The following is a 24,202-nucleotide window of genomic DNA, read 5'->3' on the forward strand; positions in this document are numbered from 1 at the left end:
AGCGGACGCTTGGTCAATAACCGACGCAACCAGCGTGCGCGCCCCCCAGCGGGCGGAGGGACCGTGCGCATGGCGGGGCCGGTGCCCGGTAACCGGCGCGCTGCGGGCCGGTGCGGGGCTGGGGCCGCGTTCGCCGCGTTCCGTCCCGCCTCCTGCTCCAATTCCATGAAAAAAAACAGACACTCCCTTTCCTTGGGAAAGGCTGGCTGAGGGAGAGGGGAGGAAAAAAAGGAGGAAACCATCTTTGCCCCGTGTGAGGATCGAACTCACGACCTTCAGATTATGAGACTGACGCGCTACCTACTGCGCTAACGAGGCTCCTCGAATTCTACGCCCGTGCGCATGGGATTTATTCCTGCACCTCCGCCTCCCCGGGCCCTTCCTCCTGTTTGCGTCTTCACCGCCATTCTCGGCGTGCTGCCTGAAAAACATCTTTCCTTACAAACATCTCCTTTTGTGCACCTGTTTTGATCGTTTCGTTGTTTTTTTCCCCCCATTCCGTCTTTTCCCTGCGTTTCTACCAGCCAGGCCTCAGATTTTTTGCAAATGGCTCCTCTTTCCCACAGTGTTTTGCAAGAAACAGCTTAGGTTATGTCTTTTTTTTTTGTATTTTTTATTTATTTTGGAAATGGCTCCTTTTTATTCCATGTTGTTCTGCAAAACAGCTGCAGAGTCCTTTGGGGTTCTTAAGCATCCTCATCCTGCTGGCCAGGAATAGACTGTGAGGGCTGTGCTGACAACAGGCTCACGAGGAAATCAACTTGCTTCCATATAATTAACAAAAATTAGAGGCAGCCTCGTTTGCTGTGAAGAGACGCTGTTCAGCTGGGATTTCTGCAGTGGAATGAGCTCCCTGCTCTCAGAGAGTGCTCAGCACAAGAGGGTCCCCAGTGATGCTGGCTGAAGTGCTGCCCTGAATCCTAATGCAGGGGCCTCACCCTCAGCGAGGGTCCCACGGATGCAGTCGCCATGACAATCGAGCAACAAATCCCCAAACTGGCAGAAGATGGGAAAACAGAGATTTAATTGATGCAGGAAGTCTGAGAGCATCGCCCACGAGAATCGCTGCAGGGAGGCTGCTCTGCAGAGCAAGGAGCCAGCAGAGGATGAAGGAGGAACACACCTTTGGACACTGTAGAATCCCACAATGGTTTGGGTTGGAAGGGACCTTAAAATCATCCCATTCCAACCCCTGCCATGGCAGGGACACTGTCCACTGTCCCAGGTTGCTCCAAGCCCTGTCCAACCTGGCCTTGGACACTCCCAGGGGCAGCCACAGCTGCTCTGGGCACCTCCCACCCTGCCAGGGAACAATTCCTGATTCCCAATCTCCCATCCATCCCTGCCCTCTGGCACTGGGAGCCATTCCCTGGCTCCTGTCCCCCCATCCCTTGTGCCCAGTCCCTCTCCAGCTCTTCTGGAGCCCCTTTAGGCCCTGGAAGGGGCTCTGAGCTCTCCCTGGAGCCTTCTCCTCTCCAGGTGAGCACTCCCAGCTCTCCCAGCCTGGCTCCAGAGCAGAATTTTCCCAGCTTTTGGAGCATCTCCCTGACTCCTCTGGACTCTCTCCAGCAGCTCCACATCCTCCTTACCTTGAGGGCTCCAGGGCTGGACACAGAGCTCCAGTGGGATTTCATGAGAGCAGACAAAGAAGGGAGCATCACCCTCCTTGACCTACTGCTCACAATCCTTCTGAGTCTCACCAGACCAGATGAGATGCTTGAGCTGCCCACAGATTTTGCCAAGGGTCTTTTGGGCAGCTCTTCTTGTCAGGGTCAGGACACCCTGATTCCCAAGGATCTGGATATGGGATTATGGGATGATGACATGATGAGTCCAGGCTGCCTGGCTCATGGTACAAACAACATTGCTCTAGCCCTGGGATGAGTAAATGCTCAGCTTTCCCCAGGCTGAACCGCTGCATTCCACCCCCTGACTCTCCCACAGGCAGGATGAGGTGTCATTTTTAGTGCTGTGCTAATCCTTTGGGGCCTCAGTGATGGACAAATGGAGTGCCCACAGCTCTGATTACATTACAAAATCTGCTCCAAGCATCTAAACCAAGGCACATGGGCAGTGAGTCATGTAAAGCAAACATCAGAGCTTTGGAAATACGGCCAGAGCTGTTTTCCACCTGTAGGGAATCACGTGGCTTTTTAAACGTTCCATTATGCTCAGCTGGTACTTAAAGGTTCTGACACAGCTTTTGAAGGCCTTGTCACGTCTGTTTGTTTAGGAAGTGATGGGTTCATGGAGGGGACAGGGGAAAGTACTGATGGCAAGGATTTTTGTGTGAATGAAACAAAAGATGTCCTGGGTGACATTGCCTGCAGCAGAACCACAGCAGTCTACAGCACACACATGCTTTCCCCTCTTTTGCTTTTATATTTTTATCTGAACTTCATTTTTTTTCTCCTTTCCCACTGAATGCTCCTGCTGCCTCATCACCCTACAACCTTCTCTCCTTTCCCTCACCCACCTGACCCCTATAACCTGACACCACAGTCTTGGCTCTGTGGGTGCTGAGCCACATTTCTCATCCATCAGCCTTCCCTTGGCCCACTGACCCCCTTTCCAGTCCAAGCCAGCAGAAGGCAGGACTGGAAAGGGCTGTGATGGACAGCCCATCACAAATCCATGCCAATTCCCACAGAGCTCCATTGCCCCGTGCTGATTTCCTGCAGATCAGGAAGGGAAAGGGAGAAGGCAGTGCCCACCTCCATCCCACCCTGATGTCAGCCAGAGCCCAGCAAAGCCTGAGGCAAAGCTCCCAGTGCTCCCAGTCACCACGTTTCCCCTTCTAACAGGACAGAGAGGAGCCCTTCATCACAACAGAGAGGAGAAACAATTGCTGTCTCCAATTTCCAGTGCTGTTCTTGTGGAGCAACACACAATAGATTTTGAGCCTGGGCACATCCAAGGTCCTTGAGGCCCAGAAGGTGGAGACCTGGTGAGCAGCAGGGTGGTTATAACTGAGTATCACCTTCAACTTCAGTCATCAAAGCCTAAAATTGCTGCTTTCTCCCCTATCTCACCAAATCCATTATCTGAATCAAGCAGCTTTGTTTGTGACAGTAGGGAAAACAGGAAAAGTGCCTTATCATCATCTCCCATCCTCTGTGGCACTGTCTGAGCACCTTCCTTGGAAAACATTCCCGAGTAATGGCCTGGAGCTCTCCAGTGCTGCTGTCTGAGGCAGGCAGCTCGCAGCCCTTACCACAGGGCTCTTGGAAAAGGATGGAGGGAAAGGGGAAATGTTATTGTTTCATTTCCCCTCAGCAATTAAGGAGCTGATGCAGCTCTCGCTGTAGTCAATTAGTCTTCACGCTCACTAAAGGGCTTTGGATGGGTCCCAAAGTTAGTGTCCTCATTTTCTGTAATCCTGGAAGTGTTTATGCCTTCCCAGGCTCGGAGCAGGGATGAGCCAGCTGATGGCATATCCAGCCAATTATAACCAGAACAGCGAGGGGAGAATGATTTATTTTCCATTTGGCAAGAGGGACAGAAAAGTATGGCAAGGCAGGCCGAGACAGATGAACAAACCCTGTCTGCAAGCTCTGTTTGCCACAGAGAGTATTTGCAGCATGTTTTTTTGGCAGGAGCCTACACTGAGATTTCTGCTTTGTAATAAAAAACAAAGACTGCTCCTGCCTCCTAACAAACTGCTCCCATCCTTGGAGGGAGGACACATCAAAGAAAGAATATCCCAAATAGAAAGGCTGAAGAGTTTTGCTTTGGTTTTTGTCATGTGCGTATTTTTATCTGGAAAACAGCTCTTCTTGTCCTGGGTCTATGATTTCCCACTTCCTTGCTTTGTGGACATTGATCTCACCAGATTTGCAGGATAAACAGCATTGGACAGGCTGGGCTCTTCAGGGAAAATCCAGAGCACTGCAGAAAAGCTTCTGATGGCTCAGGAAGTGGTCACCTCCTTCTGCTTTAGAGCAGAGCTCCGTGCCCTCTCTTTAACTGGCTCCCCCCTGCCAGAGGGCAGGGATAGATGGGATATTGGGAAGGAATTCTTCCCTGGGAGGGTGGTGAGACCCTGGAATGGGTTCCCAGAGAAGCTGTGAGTGCCTCATGCCTGGAAGTGCCCTCTGGACAGGGCTTGGAGCCACCTGGGATGGTGGAAGGTGTCCCTGCCCATGGCAGCAGGTGGCACAGAATGAGCTTTAAGGTCCCTTCCAAGCCAAACCTTTAAGATCACTTCCAACCCCAAACATCCCATGATTCTATGACTTATGGAAGAGGGTATGATCTTTCTCCAACGTGCTGTCCTTGCTTCCACGAGGAATCAGTCAGTCTAAAGGCTGTGAGCGTCTGGAGTCACCCAAGCCATCACAACACTTCTGCCACAAGCACTTCTTGTCCCTCCAGCTTTGACTCCAGTGCAGCCTGAACAATTTAGTTCTGTTCAACACCTGGAGCAGCTCAGCTGGCAGAAGCATTCTCCTGCTCTGGAGGGGTCAGGTGTTGGGGTGCCATTCCTGGCTGCTGCTCCGTGGTTGTGCAACCCCAGGCAGCTCACAGAACCTCTCAACTTCAGCAAGGACAGTGTTTCCTGAGCCACAGGCAATGACAGTGCTCAGTTAATATTTGAACACGTGGGAGATTGCTTTAATCCCAGGAGTATCAAAAACCAGGGAAGACCTTGTTCCACGCCGGGTTATTCCACGGTTTCCCTGCTCCGCCTCCCGCGCTGTGGCTGCTGCTTGCCAAGGTGTTATAGATTTTGTGAGTGAAATCAGTACACAAACACAGCTCAGTGCTGCTTACACCAACTGATTCACCGTGTTCCACCAAGCAACATCTCCCATTTCAAACCTGGTCCTGGAGCCAAGAGCTGTTTGCTGGAACAGCAGGATCTGACGACAGTTATGGTACCCAGCAATGATGTCTTGGGCAATCCTTCTCGCAGGGGAAGTACAGGGAGTTTTTAGCCAAACATTCTATGGAAGTGATGTTTTTGTGATGACATCGCACACATCTGTGTGTTAGCTTGGATTTACCATCCAAAAAAAGTGTGTCTAATAGTCTAGAACATGTGGTATTCCAAAAGACAGTGTTGAGCTCCCACTGAGGGATGGGCTCAGCTGTTGTCTGACCTCAGAGAAAACCCACCCAGGCAAAATGTGGGGTTCCTCTCTAGCTTCAATTCTCTCAAATTACACTTTTCTACCCCCAAAACAGATATTTGGACATTCTCACCACTTCTTCCTTGAGTTCTCCTAATTCAGAAGGTGAAATTTGAAGTGTGGGAATTTGTTCTTAAGGGTAGCCACCATCTTGAGGCAAATTTCAGATGAAAACTTCCCAGAAGAGTTATTTTAAGGCACTGCAAACAATTCTCTACCGTCAGATTCTGCCTGAAAATCTCCAATAGCAGCTGGGTAATGGCTGCACACTTATAAAGAAACCAAACCCACATTAATCTTGAGCTGAGCTGGATCGATAAGAACAATTTGTGAGCAAAGAACTGAGGGGAGGTATTTTAATTCAGGTTGAAATGCAAGTTATTATCAGCACAGTGTCCTTCCTTTTGTTTTATGGGGCTTTTCTCTCTGTGTTCCTGGTGAATTTAATACTGCTGACAGCTGCTGAGCTCCCAGCCCCACACACAGCACTGTCTTCCAGGAAGGGTGCAGCACTGCAGAGGAGCAGCTTTGTCTGTTCCTTGGAAAAAAAAAAAAAAAAAAAAGCCTTTTCAGTCCTGTTGTACCAGAAAAATGAGGGGATGATTTATTATTCTGAATGTGAAATACACTCGTTTCATTGTGAGGCAGCTCATGTGGGAAAAAAATAGGAAAAGTGGGAGTTTTTCCCAAGGGAAATGCTGTGAATATCAGCCATGGTTTGAAGTCACTGTTCATACTGGATTTTTAACAAAAAAACACCAACCCAACCTTGTGGAAGAAAGAACAGTTGGGAAAACCTGTGGTGCTTTTTTTTTTTTTTTAATTTAGTATTTAGTCTGGTGTATTTATTAAGTATTAGTATTTATTAGGTGCAGACAGGAGGATCTGAGCTGGAATCCAAACCCAGCCTGTGCTCTAACCTGCTTGGCAAATTTGGGAAATCACATCTCCTTTGCCTCATGCAAAACTAGGGCTGACAGGGATTGCAGGGGATTATTTACCCCATCCTTTTGCCTGAGATCAGAATGATTCTCCCTGAACTCTTCAGAGCAGATGTTTTACTAATTTTTCGTTAAATAAAAACATCCAAAGGTGATTATTCCATTTCTTTCCTAGGGAATTTCTTCTGGTGCTCAACAGTTCTTACCCTTATCCCAGTCCCTAATTTCTATGGCCTTTTCCAAGCTGTAAGCTCATTATTTCTCATCCTGGTCCTACAGCAAGCAGGGAAGAGCTAATTCCCTCCCGCTCTGCAGAAACCTTTTGCATATTTGAAGACAATGTAATGTACCCTTTGGGTTAAGTCTCCTTTTCCTCAGCCTAAATGCTTTATAAAGTGTTCTAAGGCCAGGATAAAAACGCTCTGTGGCTCCATTTTTGAAGGGCTCTGTTCCAGCGCTGTCTGAAGCCAAAGCATTTTCCAAAGCAGTGTTTTCTCAGCAGGGCTGGGGAGCTGTGCTGAGGCAGAGCTGATCCCAAAGGCTATGTCCATGCTGTCATCCCAACTGCTCTTAACACCTTCCTCAAATCCAGACTCGCCAACTGTCTGTGCTGTCGACACGCAGACACGGGCGAGGGCTGAGCTGAGGAGGGAAAGGTCAGGCGAGTCTCGGTGTGGATCTAAGTTTCCTTCTCACAGTCTCTGCAGATTATTTATGAGAGGAGCATGTGATAGCCCAGCCTGTCAGCAGATACTCTGATTGTGGCTCTCCCCAAGCAACATATGGATGCTTTCAGCCCGAGCTGCAGCCCTGCTAACAGTCGGCTTGTGGATGCAAACCACACGGCACACAGAGCCCGGGACTGTCAGCCCTGACACCAGGATGCACCTGTACACCCCAAAAATAACATTATGTGGTTTCATCCTCCTGCCTTCAGCCCTCAGACACAATTCCCAGAGCATGGTGGAATTTCCTCAGCCTGGAAATTGTTGGTTTTTTTTTTAAAGGCAGGCATTTAAATAAAGAAGAATCCTGTTGACACAGAAATTTGGGATTGGTGTTTTAAGTTGCAGATGTATCAGTGTTCTGCTGGTCATGCATGTCTCACCTGCTATCCCTGGATAGTGCTGTGATGTGATGGACAGAGCAAACACACACCTCAGGGCTGTATTTCCTTGTTAGTCATCTCTTTAATGGCCTCATAATGACAGGCCACCGGAACTGCGTGACCCTGAATCCCAAAATTAGGTCATGAACTCTCATTCCTTTGTGTGAGTGGAGATTCACTCCAATGCATTGCTCCACCCCAAAAATGCAAAAACACTGACAATCTCTAAGATAGTTAGAGAGCTGTCCTTCTCCCTGTACCCCTAAGGACAATCCTGGTCACAGCTCCCTGTCCCTTGGATTGTACAGCGAGATTGTGCCCTATTGATGCAAAATCATCCTTAAATTCAAACCACGGTGCCAGGAACGTATGTGAGAGAAAAGGAGAGAAAGAGAGAGAGATGCAGCTGAAAGGCTCCAGCCAACAGCTTGTGTCAGAAAGCTGCTAAGCAGGAAACAGTTGGGCAGTTTTACTCACAACGTGGTATCTGTGACTGAAGTTGTGATTTAATCAATTCCTCACAAACCGCATGAGACCGGGGGGTGGCTTCCAAGAGAATCGGAGCACCTGCTCCTGAAATTTTGTTCTTCCACTGTAAACTCTACCCATATCCATGTCAATGTGAAGGCAAACTGGTGACAGATCATTGAAATTGCACTTTTGTATGGAGAAAAGTGTTTAAGCGGTCATGTTGAAGGGGACATTGTGGGCCACTCCAAGGTGGCCAACAGCGAGTTCATGGAATAATGGAATAACAGAATACCAGGTTGGAGGGGACCTCAAGGATCATCTGGCCCAACCTTTCTTGCCAAAAGCACCCTCTAGACAAGATGGCTGAATCTTAAAAGTGCCCCACATTTGGGAAACCACCACTTTCCTGGGGAGATTGTTCTTTTTGTTGCTGTAGGGGAACACGGCCTGGCACCGAGGTGGCCATGGCTGTGTGTCACTCAGGAGAACACATCCTGGTACAAAGGTGGCCATGGCTGTGTGTCACTGAATGAGGAACACGGCCTGGCACCAAGGTGGCCATGGCTGTGTGTCACTCAGGAGAACACATCCTGGTACAAAGGTGGCCATGGCTGTGTCACTGAATGAGGAACATGGCCTGGCACCGAGGTGCCCATGGCTGTGTGTCACTGAATGAGGAACACGGCCTCACACTGAGGTGGCCATGGCTGTGTCACTGAATGAGGAACATGGCCTGGCACCGAGGTGCCCATGGCTGTGTGTCACTGAATGAGGAACACGGCCTCACACTGAGGTGGCCATGGCTGTGTCACTGAGGAGAACACGGCCTGGCACCAAGGTGGCCATGGCTGTGTCACTGAGGAGAACACGGCCTGGCACCAAGGCGGCCATGGCCGTGTGTCAGTAAACACAACACTGCCTGGCACCGAGGCGGCCATGGCTGTGTCACTGAGGAGAACACGGCCTGGCACCGAGGCGGCCATGGCCGTGTGTCGCAGAGCGGGAACACCGCCAGGGCACCGTGACATTCCCCCAGCACCACGTCTGTGTGTCACGGAGCGGCCATGCCGGCGGTGCCCCGTGCCACACACAAGATGCCGGCGGGGCGAGGCGGGGCCCGGCTGACGCGCTGTCAGCTGACGGCCGAGCGGCCGCGGCGGCGCGGGGGGCGGGCGCCGGCACTCGGAGGTGTCCGCTGCCGCCGCGCAGAGCCGCCGCCGGGCCCGGGCCGAGCGAACGCCGCCATGCCCTCGGAGAAGAGCTTCAAGCAGCGCCGCACCTTCGGTGAGCGGCCCGGGGAGGGACGCGGTGGGGTGCGGCCCGCCGGAGCTGCCGGTGCCGCCGGGCTGCGGGAGGATCGCCGCGGCGGGGAGGGGAGGGGGCCGAGGGCGGTGGGAGCAGCGAGGGTCCGCGGGCGGCTCCGGCTGACAGCGGGGACCAGCGGGCGGAGCGGGCCCGAGGCTGCCCCGGTGTCCCGGCCTGCTCGGCGCTGCGGCGGAGTCAAACCCGGCCCGTGCTCCGGGATTGTTTACCCGGGCGCTTCGGGACATGGGGGTTTTGTGGTGTGGCGAGCTGTGCTGTGCCCGGCTGAGGAGATCTGTGCTTGGGGTGGGGAGATCTCTTCATGGCATCATCTATTATCGACAGCAAAACTCCCAGGAGCCTGGAAACATCCTCGGTGCGTGTGCCAGGAGCTGGGCCTGCCCTTCCCTCCGGTGTCTGCTCAGTGTCCGGCGGCCTCTGCGCCAGTGGCAGCGGCATTAAAGCTCCGCTGGCAGCCGGTGCCTGGCGCGGGGAGGGGAATTCTCCACCCGGGCAGCCGCGACTGCACCGGGGCGTGTGGCTCCTGTCTCTGTTTGGCTGTTGAAAACTAGCAGGGCATCGAAAAGAGCTGTGTAATGATGGCTGGGAAAATGAGATTAGTGCCTTCGGAGAAGGAGCAGGCTCGATAGAGCCGTGGCACGCTCCTGTGTGTGCGCTCAGGATGGATCCGGAGCAATCAAAGGGCTCGGGATCTGCCCATGTGTGTCAGGGAGGGAGGCTGAAGCGCTGCGAGGGTAACACGAACTGGCAGCGTAACCTATTTCTGCATGAACTATAAAATCCCGTACGTGAGATGGAATTGGTGGAAGTAATTGATCCAGATTTTCCTTTCTTCCTGCCTTTGGGTTAGAGTCAAGCTGCTTAAGAGAGCTTTGTGATGTGCCCACCCTTGCCTTTGCTGTCGTGCTAAATGTGAGCTGTTCCCTGCAGGGAAGAGGAGAGGATGTGGGTCTGACAAAAGTCTGTGTTTATGCCACCCCTTTTCTCAGAGCTTTCCAAAACTGTTGTTGACCCCATCGGCTGTCAGCAGCCTCTGTTGCAGGTATTAAGTTCAGCTAGGATGGCAGCCAAGCAGTTGCCACTGCAACTACTGTCGTCAGAGAACAGTGTTTATCTGTGGCTGACTGGGGCCTGATTTTGAACACACCACACACAATAATCTCCATGATTTGCCCGGTTTATGTTCCTTCTACTCCAGGGAGTTCTGCTGAATAACATTGCTGTGAACAAACCTGTTCCAGCTGAAAAGTTAGTGCTTGCCAGGTGGATGCTTGGTCTCACTCTCTCCACGTATCTTTTGTGTTTTTGGTTAATCTTAAAAAGTATTTTAACGAGGTGGAGCTCTCTGCCCTTGAAGCTCTCCTGCTGGGCTGTGGGAATGTGGCTCGGGATGTGAGGTGGCTTTCAGGTGAAGGCTTTGCATGCTCCTTGCCTGAGTTCTGCTTGATTCACCTGCAGCTCCAAAGGGTGATTCAGGGAGCTGCATTCCTTGCCGGGCTCCTGAGGAGGATGTGCTCCATGGGCACAAACACGGACGGAGGGATGGTATTGCTGAGTGTCCTGCCATTAGCATTCCAACGGGGAGCTGGCCTAAGTGCTTCTCTCCCCAGGCAGGTGTGTGTTCAAGCCGTGATGCAACACTAAATCATCTCTCTCCGAGCTGTTTGGAACCGGAAAACAGCCTGGAAAGCCCCGTCCTGCTGCAGAACAGAGGGCTTGAAACGGAGTTCACTGAATCTGAAAGTAGGCAGGGGACAGACAGACGAGGCGGCCCCTGAAAGCAGCCGGGCTGTTTACTCTGCCTCGTGTACTTTAGCCAGGTTCATGATAGCTGTTCTATTAATATTCCTGTCTGAGGAGAGCTGAACTTTATCCTGAAAACTGGCACGGAGAGTGGCAAAATGTGTAGGTCCAGCAGCTCCTGCAACAATGGGTGAGGCCGAGTCAAAATAAAACCTGGAATTCGGTAACAGGAGAGCACACAAGGAAAGCTGATGCTGCCAGGCTTGGGCCAGTCCCGGGGCTCAAATAATTGTTGACCATTTCCTCTTCTGGGACCTGACAGAAATAGCACAGGGTATTTAGTTTTGCATTTGGGTGGTGTAATTTGAGGCCTTAACTGTGTGAGGTTAAATGTGTGCCTCAGTGGGCAGAAAGTGAGGGGTGTGGGGAGGAAAGGATCTCCTTTAACACTTTCTAGGAGTGCCAGGCGGGTGCACACAGCGCTTGTCACCTTGGGTTAAGGAGCAGGGGATCAGCTGTCACAGGAGAGCTTGTACTCCTGATAGTGGTGGCCCATTTGGAAATTGCTTTGCCTGAATTTCCTCTTCTGGCTTTTCCTGACACATGGTCCTTCTGTTCAGTGGTGGAGAAATAAGGAAACAACAGCATTAACTGTGAACGTTTAAACAGATTTTTTTTTTTTTTTTAATCCCTTGCAGAACAAAGAGTGGAAGATGTACGACTGATTCGGGATCAGCATCCCACTAAAATACCAGTAAGTCCAGTTCTTCTAATTTTTTTTACTTCAGTTTCCAGCCTGATGGTCTTTTTAGCAGCTAGAAAGCTGTGAAAGAGCTGTCCTGAGGAGACCACATGAAAACCTGGCAGTTCAGGGTGGCTGAGCCTGGATTTCAGGAGCATTCTCAGGCAGCAGTTCTCACGGTTGGTGTGGTGCAGCAAGGTGCTCACAGGGGCTGGAGGAAGTGGCATTTCCGGAGATTTGCGCTTGTGTTTTGTAACTTGGAAGAAAACCACACCCCAGCTGAGCTCTGAGATCCTCCTGAGCACTCAGCTCCTCTCTCTGTGGTTTTCTCCTCTGAATTAAGAGTCTTCAGAGGCTCACCAAGAAGAGTAGACAGGAGTGTAGAGGCAGATATGGATTTGCTCATCAGCCTGTGCTGGGAAGGACAGAAATGTTTTTCTGCTGGGATGGGCCAGTGCTCAGGTCTCCAGGAATGCTGCTGGGCTGTCCAGTGAACATTGGATATCACCCCTCACCCTGTCACTCCTCAGCTGCTCAGCTCCAAATGCTGCCCAAGTTTGTGTTTTATTTTATTTACTGCATCCTCAAAGTTAAAATGCTGAGAGTATCCTACAAGCAAAAGGCATGGATTGTGTTCTGTCACGGGTGAGTTCTTCAGCAGAGGGAACTGAATGGGACCCTCAGCCTTTGGCTCTGTGATGGGATTTGGTGACCCCAGTGTGTGGAAATTCTGCTGTGAACCAACTGCTGCAAACTGGCCCCACTCCCAGAGCAAGCTCACTGACAGAAGCTGCTGTAGAAACAGAAACTGAAAGGTTTTCAGCTTTTCTTGGGCTTTAAACTCCTTCCTTCACTTTGGAGCTGCCACTGCTGCTTCCCTGTGCAGATGGGCAGGGGAACAAGGAATACTTCACAGCAGGATTTTCTGACTTTTTTTGGAAGGTTTCATTTTCCAAAAAGGTGCTTTCCTTGCAAATCTGTTTCCTGACAAATATTGCTTTTCCCCTCACCTTTCAGAGACCACTTAGCCATAGTCCCCAAGCTCTGTGACCACAGATTGAAAGCCAGGGATTTATGGCAAAACCCTCACTTTTAAGTCAGCCATGGACAGGTTCCAACCAAAAATTCAGAGGTGCCTAAGGAACTTGCTGGAGATGTGGTGATGCAAACTCCCAGCTATCCCTGCTGGGATCCCTGGAGTCTTGCTGGGCCAGTCAGTGCCTCGTTATTGTCATTAGCAGTTCTGGATGAGATAAGGTGGCAATGTCACACCAGATAATAAATCCCTCCTGTGCTGTCAACATCCTCCATTCTGCTGTTAGAAATATCTACTGCTTAAAAATAGTGGGGCTTTGTTACCCAGAATGAGCCAGCATTTATTTCAAGTGATGTAAGGCTCTTTCTGTGGTAGAATTCAATCAGCATCTCTTCACCTGTGCAGCTTTTTAGGATCAACACAGCCAGACCCCGTGAGCATGGAGAGGATCCAAGGGACTGGTGTCACGTAGCTCCTGGTGACTGGAAATCAACAAACCCCACATGGCCCTGGAAACAGGAGCACACGAGTTCTGAGATCACTTCTCAAAAGCAGGAGCTACCCTCAGTTGCTGGGCAGGGTGTTCCTTAAATTGGGAAATCTGCAGTTTCTCTGTGAATTAAGTGGTTATTACACAGCAGTCCTGGCAGAGTTACTGCCTCCTGAGCGTGCTTGAGGAAATTTTCTCCTTTATTTGGAAATTGGAGGTTTCATACCCTTCCAAAGTAGCTTTTTCTCATGTATTGGAAGGAACCATGGGAGGTGAATGAAACAGCAGAGTCATCTGGAGTGGTGGTTCTTAAAGAGATGGCCTGAAACTGGAGAAATTCCAGAGACAACTGCTTGATCTGGCAGACTTGCATAGCAGCACAAACCCCTGGTCAGCCACTGCAGTGTGTTAGAGGGAAGTGGGCTCGATCTTTCCTTGGATTTCCTTGTTGCTGGGTTAAATGACTGCAGCAAAGGAACTCTCTTAAAATTGCCTTGAAGCTGTGGATGTGTGCTGTAAAATCCCTGTGTGTTACCCCTCTGAGCAGTGGCTCTTGCAAACAGAACAGAGGAGCACGTGAAGGTAATTAATTCTCATGGAAGCACAGAATTGTTTGGGTTGGAAAAAAACCTTTAAGATAGTTGAGCCCAACCATGAATTGCTGCTTTTCAGACTGGAGATGCTGCATTCACAGGTGAAGGGAAATGGAGCTGGGAGGGGGGAGATGAGGGCACCGGACACTGTTCCTGCCTTTCACATCTTCTGCTTTTTGTGCTTCTTCTCAGGTGATCATTGAAAGGTACAAGGGGGAGAAGCAGCTTCCAGTTTTGGATAAGACCAAGTTCCTGGTGCCAGATCATGTCAACATGAGCGAGCTAATCAAAATTATCAGGTAGTATTGCTGGGATTCCAGTGTGAACTCATCAACCTCAGACTGTGATGCTCTGTTAATTCCCCCCCTGATGCACTTGGGAGGTCTAAATGGAAAATCCATCTAATGAGCACTAGGACAAATCAGGAGAAGGTGCTTTTCCTTTTGCTTTGCTGGAAAAACCCCACTCTGAAGAGAGCTGGGCTGGTAGTCTGCCTCCAAGAGAAATAACATTCCCAGAGCTGTAGGAGGAGTGTGGGGCTGTGAATCCCTGGCTGCCATGGGTCCCTCTGCCTTGGCTATTTTGGGATGCCTCCTCTCTTCTGCCACGGAGTCCCCCTCGGGAGTGGCTGCCTCTTCCCACCCACTGGGAAGGGGAGTTTGGGCTCAGAGCCAGAGCTCTGCTCTGGCTGCTGCTTGGGGATGCTCCTGGCATCCTTTGGGAATTGAGGTTTCCCTCAGTGACAGCACTGAGGCCTGGGAAACACCAGCTCAGGCCAGGGTGTTTCTGCCCCTGCTTGCTCAGCTTACAGGAAAGGCAGAGGGAAACAGCCCCGAGTGGAAGTTGTGTGGTCAGAAATTCTGCTAGAAGTGCAACTCTGCTGGCTCAGCAGCAGTGTGTGATAAGGAGGGGTTCTCCAGAAGTGAGCAGCAAACCAGAGCTTGTTTTGTGCTGGTCAGGCTGCAGCAGGAGCTGGTTTGTGGAGGCCATAGGCTGTGGGAGTTGTCCAGGGTGTCCAAACAAAAACTGTCACAGGCAAATCCCAGCTCCTGCAGGAGGAAGAAAGGCAGAGAGGGCTTTGGAGACAGGAACCAGGTTGCTCAAGTCTTCCAGAGTTTCTCAGGAACATGAAAGCCCCTGGGCAAAGAGGTTAACTGCAGGCTGAAGGATTTTCTCACCTTTTTTTTCTGCCTTTACTGTTAATAAATAACTTGGTACCGGCCAGACTTGGTCCTCAGCCAGCTCCAGTGATGCACAGCAAAGCCCATCCTTCCCAAACCTTGGAGAGCTGCTGCCTTCCCTCAGCCTGCTGTCTCTGGAGTGATTAGCCTGGCTTTGGAAGGGTCCCTGTCCAGGGCTGTGGTTGGGAGCTAAATAAATCCTTGTTTCCAGCTGCTGCTGCCCCTCAGCAGTGAGTGGAAGCAGCAGGAAGCTCCTCTGATCTGTTCTTTGCTTGCTTTGGTGGCAGCTCCACACTCGTGAGCTGCTGTTGCTCACTTGGTTTATCCAGTGGGAAGAGCTGCTCTCTGCAGACCTGCTCTGCAGGAGGCAGTTCAGCAGCAACACCCATTTCCCCGGAGCTGGAATGATCCAAGGGAAATCCAGAAATCAGCTGTTTCCTGTGCCAGGCAGTTCCTGCAGCAGTTCCTGCAGCTCCCTGCCCTTCCCACCATGCTTCTCCTGGGAGGGAGGAGGAGAAGGGAGCAAGATGCTCCAAGGTTAAAGCCAGGCCATTACAGAGCTGGTGACAAAGTGAGTTTAAAAGTTGCCCAGGTTTTGCAAGGAAGCTCTGCCTGTCTTTCCCAGTCTTCCTAAGGATCTCTGGGTTTTCATTCCAGTGAGCTGCAAGGCAGAGGTCCCTGGTTATGGGGTGCTTCTTCCCAGTCCCTCCCGTTCAATGCCCTTCTGGAGTGCAGCTTTGCCCCTGAGAGGGGGCTCTGCCAGGGGATGCACCTGCCTGGATTTAGCAGAGGAATTCAGGCCAGTTTTGAGGGACAGGGCTGGGTGGGGACAGGCAGGGAAAGGTGCCCATGACAGAGGCCAGAATGAGATGAGCTTTACTGAAATCCTCCCACCCCAAACCACTCCCTGATTCTCTGCTGTGACCTTGCTGCTGAGGACTGTCCGTTGCCATCTGTCCTTTGTCCCCCCTTTCCCCTCACCCCTGCCCAGGCGGCGCCTGCAGCTGAACTCCAACCAGGCCTTCTTCCTGCTGGTGAACGGGCACAGCATGGTGAGCGTCTCCACGCCCATCTCCGAGGTGTACGAGAGCGAGAAGGACGAGGATGGGTTCCTCTACATGGTCTACGCCTCCCAGGAGACCTTCGGAGCGCCGGCCTCTGCCTAGGACACGCCGCTGGGCCTAGCCCAGGATTTGGGTTGACCCTTGGCCATCACCCCCACTCTTCCCCACACACCCCCAGGGAAAGAACCGGATGTCACCTACGCTCTCAGTCCTTAGCATAGTCTTGCTTTAGCAGGTGTCTCATCTCACCTTGCCTTGTTTGTGACTATTAAACAGTACAGACGAGCACCTCCAGCTTTGAAACCTGCCCTAATAATATTCCACACAGGCACATTTACAGGTCTGGACCTGACGAAAGGAGCCCAATTGTGCATGTGACACTTGCAGAGAAAGGGACACTCGATTTACTTTTAACGAGCAAACAGGCACCAGAGAGGAACTAAAATGTTTCCCGTGAGTTTGCTGGAAAATCTCCCTACGATTCCTTAAATTTTTTGGTTTTAAATGGGAAGGTTTCTCATGAGAGCAAATGCATTTTAATGTTCCAAAGGGGAGCTTTTTCTTCTGCAGCTCCATCAGACTCGTGTCAGTGCTGCAGGGAGTGAAGGCAAGTGCTCGGGGTGAGCTGGGGAAGGACAACTCTTTGTGTCTCCGGTTTTTGGGCACCGCACGCTCAGGGGCGGCGCCGCTTTCTGGATTACTCATACCAAACACCACAGCTTTATCGTAGATGTAGGAAGTGTCTAACTGTAAAATGCACACCCCAACAGGTAACACTGAAATAAACTCCAGTCTGTTACGAATTCCCAATCCCTGTGTGTTCATCTGAGCTGGCTTCCAGTGATCCATAGGATCCTGCCCCTAGCCCGGAGGTCGGCCCTTCCCGTGCCTGGCAGTCGGGAGGAGCAGCTCAGGGCCGGGAGCGGCTGCCCAGAGTTGACGAACAAACGATTCGTGGCACGGCTGGAGGCTCCCGTGTGCCGGGCAGGGAGCAGGCTGTGCTCTCTGGAGAGAGGGGAGCTCTCCCGTGGGACAAACCTGTGTTTCTCTAGTGCTGTCAGCGAGGCGTGGCGGGATCCCCGCGGTGTCCGTGTGTCCCCGGTGTCACCGGCTCTGGCGGGGACAGAAGCAATACTACAGCGCTGGCACTGCGCGGGGTGCGCGCGTTGTGCCTCCTCCACCTCGTACCTCCTCCGCTCTTTGCATGCATCTCCTCTTCCCGGGGCCCCCTGCCCGTTTTTTATTGTCCTTTGTGTTTTTACTCCGACGTGAACTTTTCGATGCAGCTTGTTCTCTGTTTAGTTCTGTTCGTGTAAGAACTCGTTTAACTCATAACTGACAACTGTACTTGTAATTACGACGTGATCGACTGATATTCCTGTACAAATGTTGCTTTTTTAAAATTAATACAGTGCTGATATGGATGGATTACATCCCAACTTAATTCCGGCTCGTGTGGTTATTCCTAGGCGTTTTCACAGCAAAATAATTAATTAAAGGAATTAAAAATAATTCTCTGCTACTGCCAAGCTAGAGAAGCCCCCACACAGCTGAATCCCTTTAAAAGGAAAGCCAATGCCAAGGGATTCTGTTTAACTCTTTATTTTCCATACATTAAATTTACTCAGATAAAAACATTCTAAAAATGTACAATTTAACTTTTAACAAAGTATAATAAAACATAAAAATCCCAATACCAGAATACTTGACATTTACAATTCAAAATCAAATTAGCTGAATATTAAATATTTACAAAACTATTTAAAATATTTATAAAGTTACATGCAGAATTTGTAATACTAGAAGTGATCGAAGTAAAAGAAATGGCTCAAATGGAGCAGGAATTTCCTTCATTCCTAATGGAAAGTTATGTCCAAGAGAAGCTGTTAATCTGCACTTGAAAACACACGGGATTTGCTTTCTGCTTCAGTACCAACACAGTTCTTGTGTACATCACAAAATTTCAGGGAACAAATGGGTAATTCCAAGGGTTTATTACAAGAGCTGCGGGGCCTCAACCAGCCAAAGTGATTCCTACTCTCCCAAACTCCAATACATGGATTTTTGTCCAGATTTGCCCATATTCATCCCATTTCCAGGTGTTCCAGACTAGCCCAAGTCCAGCACTCCCAGGGTCCCTCTGGCACAGCTCTGCTGCCCCACAGATGGAGGGGGGAGCTTTGCTCTGCCTCTGCCCCAGCCTGGCTCATCCCGGGATATCTCTGGGATGTGGGGGCATGGCCAAGGCCTGCTGCTGGACTCTTACTCTGGGAAGTCTGGTGCTTAATTTGCCAAGATTTAATGAAGATTTAATGAAAAATTTTCACAAAAAGCTGAGTGTGACAGAGCTGGTTTGGATAAAAACCAGTTCTGATAAACTTTAGTATTGGTTCAAATGTGGTTTTCAATAGAAGTCAGGTGGAACCCTCTGATCAGGATCTCAGTTCCCTCTCCTCCCTCTCTGCACTCCCTGTTAGGGTCGAGCCCAGGATATTTATTAATGCTTAATTTGCAGGGTGAGGAGGAGTTCACTGGAAATTCCATCCTATTTTGAGTCTTTCCATCATCAAATGGAAAAAGCAGCTGGAACTGCCCCACCCACTGCTCCCTCCCCTGGGAAAGGCTCCTCACTGATTCTCCTGCCCCTGCAGGGAGATCACTGGGGATTCCCTTCCCTCCTACACTGAAAAATCATTCCCATTCCACAGTGAAATCCATCTGAAGAACTAATTCCTTTTATACTCGCAGGACAAAGATAGGGCTAAATAACATTCTTTGAAATCTCCATCTTTCAATGTACAAAAATAGGGTTTAAGAACTGCTTCCTTCAGGCAGGGCAACTGGAACTCTACAATTCCCACCCAAGCTGCCTTGCTTTTTAGGGGTAAAAAGATGGATTTGTGCCTTTGAAGAAGAGATTAAGGATAATTTTATGGAATTAAGGTGCTCTGTTCGGACTTACCAACTTTGGTTGTTCTGGGTACAGAGTGGAGGGTGTTCACTGGCAGGTCTGAAGCCCCAGCTCACTGGGATTTGGGGAAGGCTCTGAGGTTGCTGCTGGCTCACCAGATTTTCCTCTCGGACACTCGTGTTGCCTCCAGGTCCTTCTGGATTGGATCCTACTCCAAACCCAGACCCAACCGTTCCATGAGCCACTTGAAGAAACATCAGCCATAACTCGACACAAAGGAAACAATCCCAAAGAAAGGAATGAAACAGTTTGCTGGAAACATCAGCCTGAACTCTACACACATGAAAGGAGCCTAAAGAAAGCTCTGGAGAAAGGAATGAAACAATTTGCTGGACAGACATTCAGTTTTACAGTCCTTTTGATATGATTTTTTCTGTGAGGAAGATCAGACACAACTGTGCCCAGCCCTGGGCAGTAAAACAAAACACAACCGGTACAGAAATGACTTTTTTTTTTGCTGCTGCTGTTTTTTGCTGTTTCAAGAGGGTTTTTGAACACTCACATGTGTGTTGAAATACAGTTTCTTTAAATACAATTTTAAAATACTGTTTAAAAAAAGTGAAAAAAATAATAATAACAACAATAATAATAATAACACTAAGTTTGGCTTTCAGCACATGTTCCAGGCCACTGGAGAGACCCTCAAAGCTGCAAATAGTAAACATGGAACTGCACGTTTTCCTTGGGCATGATGCAGTGGGACAGACTGTTCCTACCATTGTCTTGAGCTCATTAAGGCAAAGTAAATTGCATTGTCAGTTTTCATCCCTTTAGTGTTGTAGGTCTGAAGGTTGTTCATGGGAACACAGGGAACGTCCTCAAACGCAGGCAGAGCCAACAGGGAGCTGGGCCGGGGATACACAAATCAGGGGGTTCTTATTGCATAGCAATAAAGGTATCTTTTGTTTGCTTGTTTGTTTGTTTGTTCTGCAAATTGAGGTTTTGGATCCCTCCCTGGGCCCAGTTTGGTTCTGCCCACCCACATTCCCGAGGCTCTCCTGATGCTCGTGATCCCAGGAGGCTGAGGCTGCCCTGGGAGAGGCAGGGACACAGGGCTGGCCCAGAATGTCCCTTTCCTATGAGCAGGGCCCAGAAGGGCTGAGCTGCCCCCTCACACAGCCCCAGCTCCTGGGGCAGCTCCAAACCCTCCTGCTCCCAGAGGACTTCCCAAGCCAATCCTATAGATTCATCCTGCTGTCAGGAATACCTCCGAGTGTAAACAAGGCTTCAGACTTTCAAGGTGTCTCCCACATTACAGGATGCAAATTCCTCTCTGTCAGACACTTTTACAGAGGAGGCCTCACCCATTTAATGCTGTCATATTCCCAGCGGGGAGAGCCATGAGGATTAGGATCTTCTTTCAACCAGACAGGACCAAAGTGTTTCAAATTAGCAGTTCGAGATGGGTTTGGCTTCCTCTCGAGTCCTAATTTAGATTTGTCACCCACAAATGATGGACTAAGTAGTTAACACCAAAGCTACTCACCTACAACCTACTGCAACGAAGGAGGCCGACAAGAAATCCTTCCAAGTCTTGATAATAATGAAGTTTTTACTACCTTTTACATGTTTGACTCCCACCACTCCTGAATCCTGGGGTAGGAGCCAAAGGGTATTTCATATAAAGTAAAGCAAAAGCTTATCAACTCTGCTGCCAGAGTTCTTAGTTTGATTTTTTTTTTTTTTAGGATGGTTTAAAATTCATTTACAAAAGCAGAATAATAAGGTTTCTGTGAAAGAGACCTATATACAGTAACAGGACGTAAAGGTTTTGTGTATTACAGGAAAATATCCTTGAAGCTTTTATGACTCTGGAGTCTCTGGGACTTGGACCCTTGGAAACTAAGTTTATTCCAGTGCTGGGAAGCCAGCACTAGCTAGTAATAGGTGAGACAATGAAGCACGAGTTTGTTTCCAGAAGGAACTGAAACTGCCGTGTGTGTTCTTTTGGAAGGGAAAAGAGAGACTTTTTAGGATTTTTATTGTGGAATTAAGTCCCGTAAGCCTGCTGGTGCCAATTTGTAAAGGTTGGAACTTCTTTGCCTCTTGCACTGGTCTCAGAGTGACACTGTCTGCTAAAAGTGCAGAAAGCTTGAAGAGTTTTACATTCTTCTGTAGTGCAATCCTTAAAAATCCCAGAGATTAGTGCCTGATCACTTTTGAAAAAAAGTAGACATTTTACCTAGCCCAGGGGTGCCAAAGTCCTTCTGGCCACTCCTACCTTCCACCTCAGAACAGAGCTGCCCTGGAGTCAGGCCTTTCACCTTGGAAAAGTCCATTTGTGGCAACATTCTCCAGCCAAAAAAGTACAGGGGATGTTGTACTTCCAGCAGGAACTGCAGCTGGCCAGCTCCACCATCCATCCATCCATCCATCCACCTGTCCATCCATCGGTCCGAGGACGCGGAGTCAGGAGTTCCAACAACAGAGCTTGAATTTGGCAATCAAAACTGGGTTGGCTGCACCCCTAAGCTAGATTTTCTACCTAGTCTAATAAAGTAAAGCACCTTTGGATTAAAAAATACATTAAGCTTAACAGCAACTGGACGTCTCAGTTCTGCAGTTCGATCTCCGTCGCTCTCCATGGCTTTACAGCATCGTGGGGCCAGCTGGGGAAGCTCAGTCTGTGGAGTCCAGACTTTCCGAGGGAGGGGCGTACTTCAGCCTGAACGTACCTGGGACAGGGACAGGGACACAGGGGTTACACATCAGTCACCTCCCAGGGCTTCCCAAACCAACCTGCTGCCTCCTACCCATGGTGTGAATCACTGGAGTTTGAGCGCAATTTTAGGGCTGGCACAATTTTGTTTCATGGAATCACAGGATCCCACAATGGTCTAGGTGAGAAAGGACCTTAAAGTCCATCCAGTTCCAACCCTGACACCTTGCACGGGCCCAGGGTGCTCCAAGCCCCAGTGTCCAGCCTGGCTTTGGACACTTCCAGGGATCCAGGGGCAGCCAGAGCTTCTCTGGGCACCTGTGCCACGGCCTCCCCACCCTCTCAGGGAGGGTTTGAAAAGCAATTCTTCATTTAGGTTATTGTGTTGGGAGGAAGGGAAGAGGAACAGAGATTTCAGTTTCTAAAATTCCAGGGAAACTTGCAATAATGACTGAAGCTGACCTGGCTGAAAATGCAGAGGCAGCAACAGTGGTTCTGCTGCAACCTGTCCACAGCAGCTCCCTCCCTTCCTTGAGGTTTCTTCCCTCCCCAAAAAACAGCGCCAACCCCACAGATCACAGCTGAGGGCCTCGTCTGAGTCATCCTCATGGGGCTGCCTGAAATTTGGCAATAGCTCACACCATCAACTTTTAATAACAAAATATTTTTACAAGCCAGAGATTTCCAGACACCATCAGACCCCAGGGGCAGGTCTCAAGGCCACACTCTGGACTGGATCCTACTCCAAACCCAGAGCCAACCGTTCCAAAGCATCACCCAAACGCAGCCATGAGCCACTTGAAGAAACATCGGCCGTAACTTGGCACAAAGGAAACAATCCCAAAGAAAGGAATGAGCTGGTTTGCTGGAAACATCAGCCTGAACTCTACACACAGGAAAGGACCCTGTGTGTCCCCCCAGCCTTTACCTTGCCGATTGAAATCCATGGGTGGCTGTTTGCAGTCCTGAGCTCTGTGCCCGCTGGCCCCGCAGTTGTAACAGGAGAGGTTCCCGTTTTTTTTGTGGCTTGACCCGTTGCCGTTGCCCATCATCCCCTGTGCCTGGTACACCCCGGCCGTGCCCGCCATAAAGTTCTGCATGGGGGGCACGGCGAAGGTGGACTGGCCGGCCATGACGGAGTCGGGGGCCAGGCCGCTGTTGTAGGCCGTGTGCACCACGGGGAACGTGGTGCTGCTGTTGTACTGCTGCGTGTTGATGTAGCCGTTGCTACACAGGGGGTTGAAGGGCAGGAAAGGGAAAGTAAACATGGAAGGTCCTGAAAAGGGGTGCTGGAAATAGTTGGCGTAGCTGACGGTCATGCCGCTGGAGCCGCAGTTGCCGCTGCAGCCGCAGGAGCTGCACACCATGCAGCCGGGGGGCTGCGGCGGCGGCTGCTGGTGGTGGTGGTGATGGTGGTTCTGGTTGGGGACGGGGACGCTGCCGGACGAGCCGCCGCCGCTGCTGCTGCTACTGCTGCTGCTGCTGCTGCTGTAGAAGTTGTTGTCGGCGCCGGAGGAGAGCGTGGGGCTGGAGCTGGGCGCGGGGCAGCTGGGCAGGTTGGCCATGGTGGTGAAGGACGGGGACGGGTGGCTGCTGGAGGAGGCCGCGTTGCTGTTGGCGCAGAAGCTGCCCTGCATGGGCGCCACGGGCACGCTGCTCATGGCAGAAAAGGCAACTTTGGTGTTGGCTGTGTACAGAGCAGTCCGGGGGTTGATTATTGCAGGGGACACCGTTATTTGCATATTACTGGAGCAGGAAGTCTGTCCGGCCATGGTGGAGTCGGTGGGAAGAGACGACGACACCAGGAGTTTGATGGGCGGACGAGCCACATGGAAGACTGTGCTGGACGTCACCGTGGCAGCGGTGCTCGTCTCCACTATGAGTCCTGGCTGCTGGGCTGGTTTGATCACTCTGTCCAGAGCGGAAGCGTGGACGACTTTGGTGCGAGGCCCAAAGTTCATGGTGGACGTGGGGGAGCTGCTCTCGGCACCCCCTGACAGCACCTGCAGGGGCTGGTGCGGAGAGGACGCGGACATGACATCCACCACGGCGTTCCCAAAGCCCTTCTCCATCTTTATGCTGCCCCTCGAGCCTGGAGACACTTTATTCCTTTCCTCCAAAGACAAGAGGGAGTGCACGGAGGACGAGAGCAGCTTCATGTCGGCGGAGCCGCGCTCCGGTTTGTGCATGGAGCCGAGCATGCGGATGGGGGCCATGTGCGAGGGGCTCGGGGACAGCATCTGCATGGGCAGCGCGTGGTGGCCGGCGGGGCCCGAGCCGCCGTCGTTCTGCACGGGCAGCACCTGGGCCGTGGGCCTGGCAGAGCTCGAGGGGAAATGGTTCAGCAGCATCACCGGCTTCTCCTTGTCCGAGGCGTCCAGGTGGAGCTCCAGGCCTGGGGAGAGAGGCGTGGTGAGGACAGCCCTGGGCGGGGCAGGGGGCGCGGCCGCGGGGCTCTGCTTACGTCTCTCGTTCTCCTCGGCGCTGTCCGAGCTCTCCTCGCGTGCCTGGATCCCCATGGGGCTGGAGCTGGAGCTGGAGTACTCGGAGGAGCTGCCCTCCCTGGGCAGGGGGTGGGCTGCCTGATCCACGTCCACTCGCAGCTCTGCAGGGACAGGGGACACGCAGGTGACACTGGCAGCACCTCAGCAGGACACGGCCATGCTCAGCAGTTACAGGGATACATCACAAGTGGAACAGAGCAGCTGCCCCATTCCCACCAGAGCCATGGAAAAATCACTTTTTACT

At 51.0% G+C, this 24,202-nt stretch overlaps 2 protein-coding genes, 1 long non-coding RNA gene and 1 other non-coding gene across 4 annotated transcripts in view; 1 reads left to right on the forward strand and 3 right to left on the reverse strand.

The window, feature by feature from the left end:
- Nucleotides 1-245: 245 nt before the first annotated feature.
- Nucleotides 246-318, reverse strand: TRNAM-CAU (transfer RNA methionine (anticodon CAU)). The gene has a single exon. It is a non-coding gene; the product is annotated as a tRNA-Met (tRNA).
- Nucleotides 319-596: 278 nt separating this feature from the next.
- Nucleotides 597-1,864, reverse strand: LOC139596153 (uncharacterized). Its single transcript, XR_011681261.1, has 2 exons — nucleotides 1,590-1,864; nucleotides 597-996 (listed from the first exon to the last, which is right to left on the reverse strand). It is a non-coding gene; the product is annotated as an uncharacterized lncRNA (long non-coding RNA).
- Nucleotides 1,865-8,778: 6,914 nt separating this feature from the next.
- On the forward strand, nucleotides 8,779-17,268 carry MAP1LC3B (microtubule associated protein 1 light chain 3 beta). Its single transcript, XM_071440809.1, has 4 exons — nucleotides 8,779-8,936; nucleotides 11,417-11,472; nucleotides 13,772-13,878; nucleotides 15,752-17,268. Exons 1-4 carry the CDS (start codon nucleotides 8,897-8,899, stop codon nucleotides 15,924-15,926), a joined length of 378 nt encoding a protein of 125 aa, XP_071296910.1. The 5' UTR covers nucleotides 8,779-8,896; the 3' UTR covers nucleotides 15,927-17,268.
- A 142-nt stretch (nucleotides 17,269-17,410) lies between these two features.
- ZCCHC14 (zinc finger CCHC-type containing 14) overlaps nucleotides 17,411-24,202 on the reverse strand; it is a 51,573-nt gene continuing 44,781 nt past the window's right edge. The window contains exons 11-13 of the mRNA XM_071440808.1: nucleotides 23,919-24,059; nucleotides 22,383-23,849; nucleotides 17,411-21,470 (exon numbers count right to left, since the gene is read on the reverse strand). Coding sequence (XP_071296909.1) covers nucleotides 21,415-21,470; nucleotides 22,383-23,849; nucleotides 23,919-24,059 — 1,664 coding nt within the window. The 3' untranslated portion in view covers nucleotides 17,411-21,414. The remainder of the gene's footprint in view (nucleotides 21,471-22,382; nucleotides 23,850-23,918; nucleotides 24,060-24,202) is intronic.

This window comes from Agelaius tricolor, unplaced genomic scaffold (assembly GCF_023055355.1).
Source record: "Agelaius tricolor isolate 1412-34295 unplaced genomic scaffold, bAgeTri1.0.p SCAF_15, whole genome shotgun sequence".
Lineage (NCBI taxonomy): Eukaryota > Metazoa > Chordata > Aves > Passeriformes > Icteridae > Agelaius > Agelaius tricolor.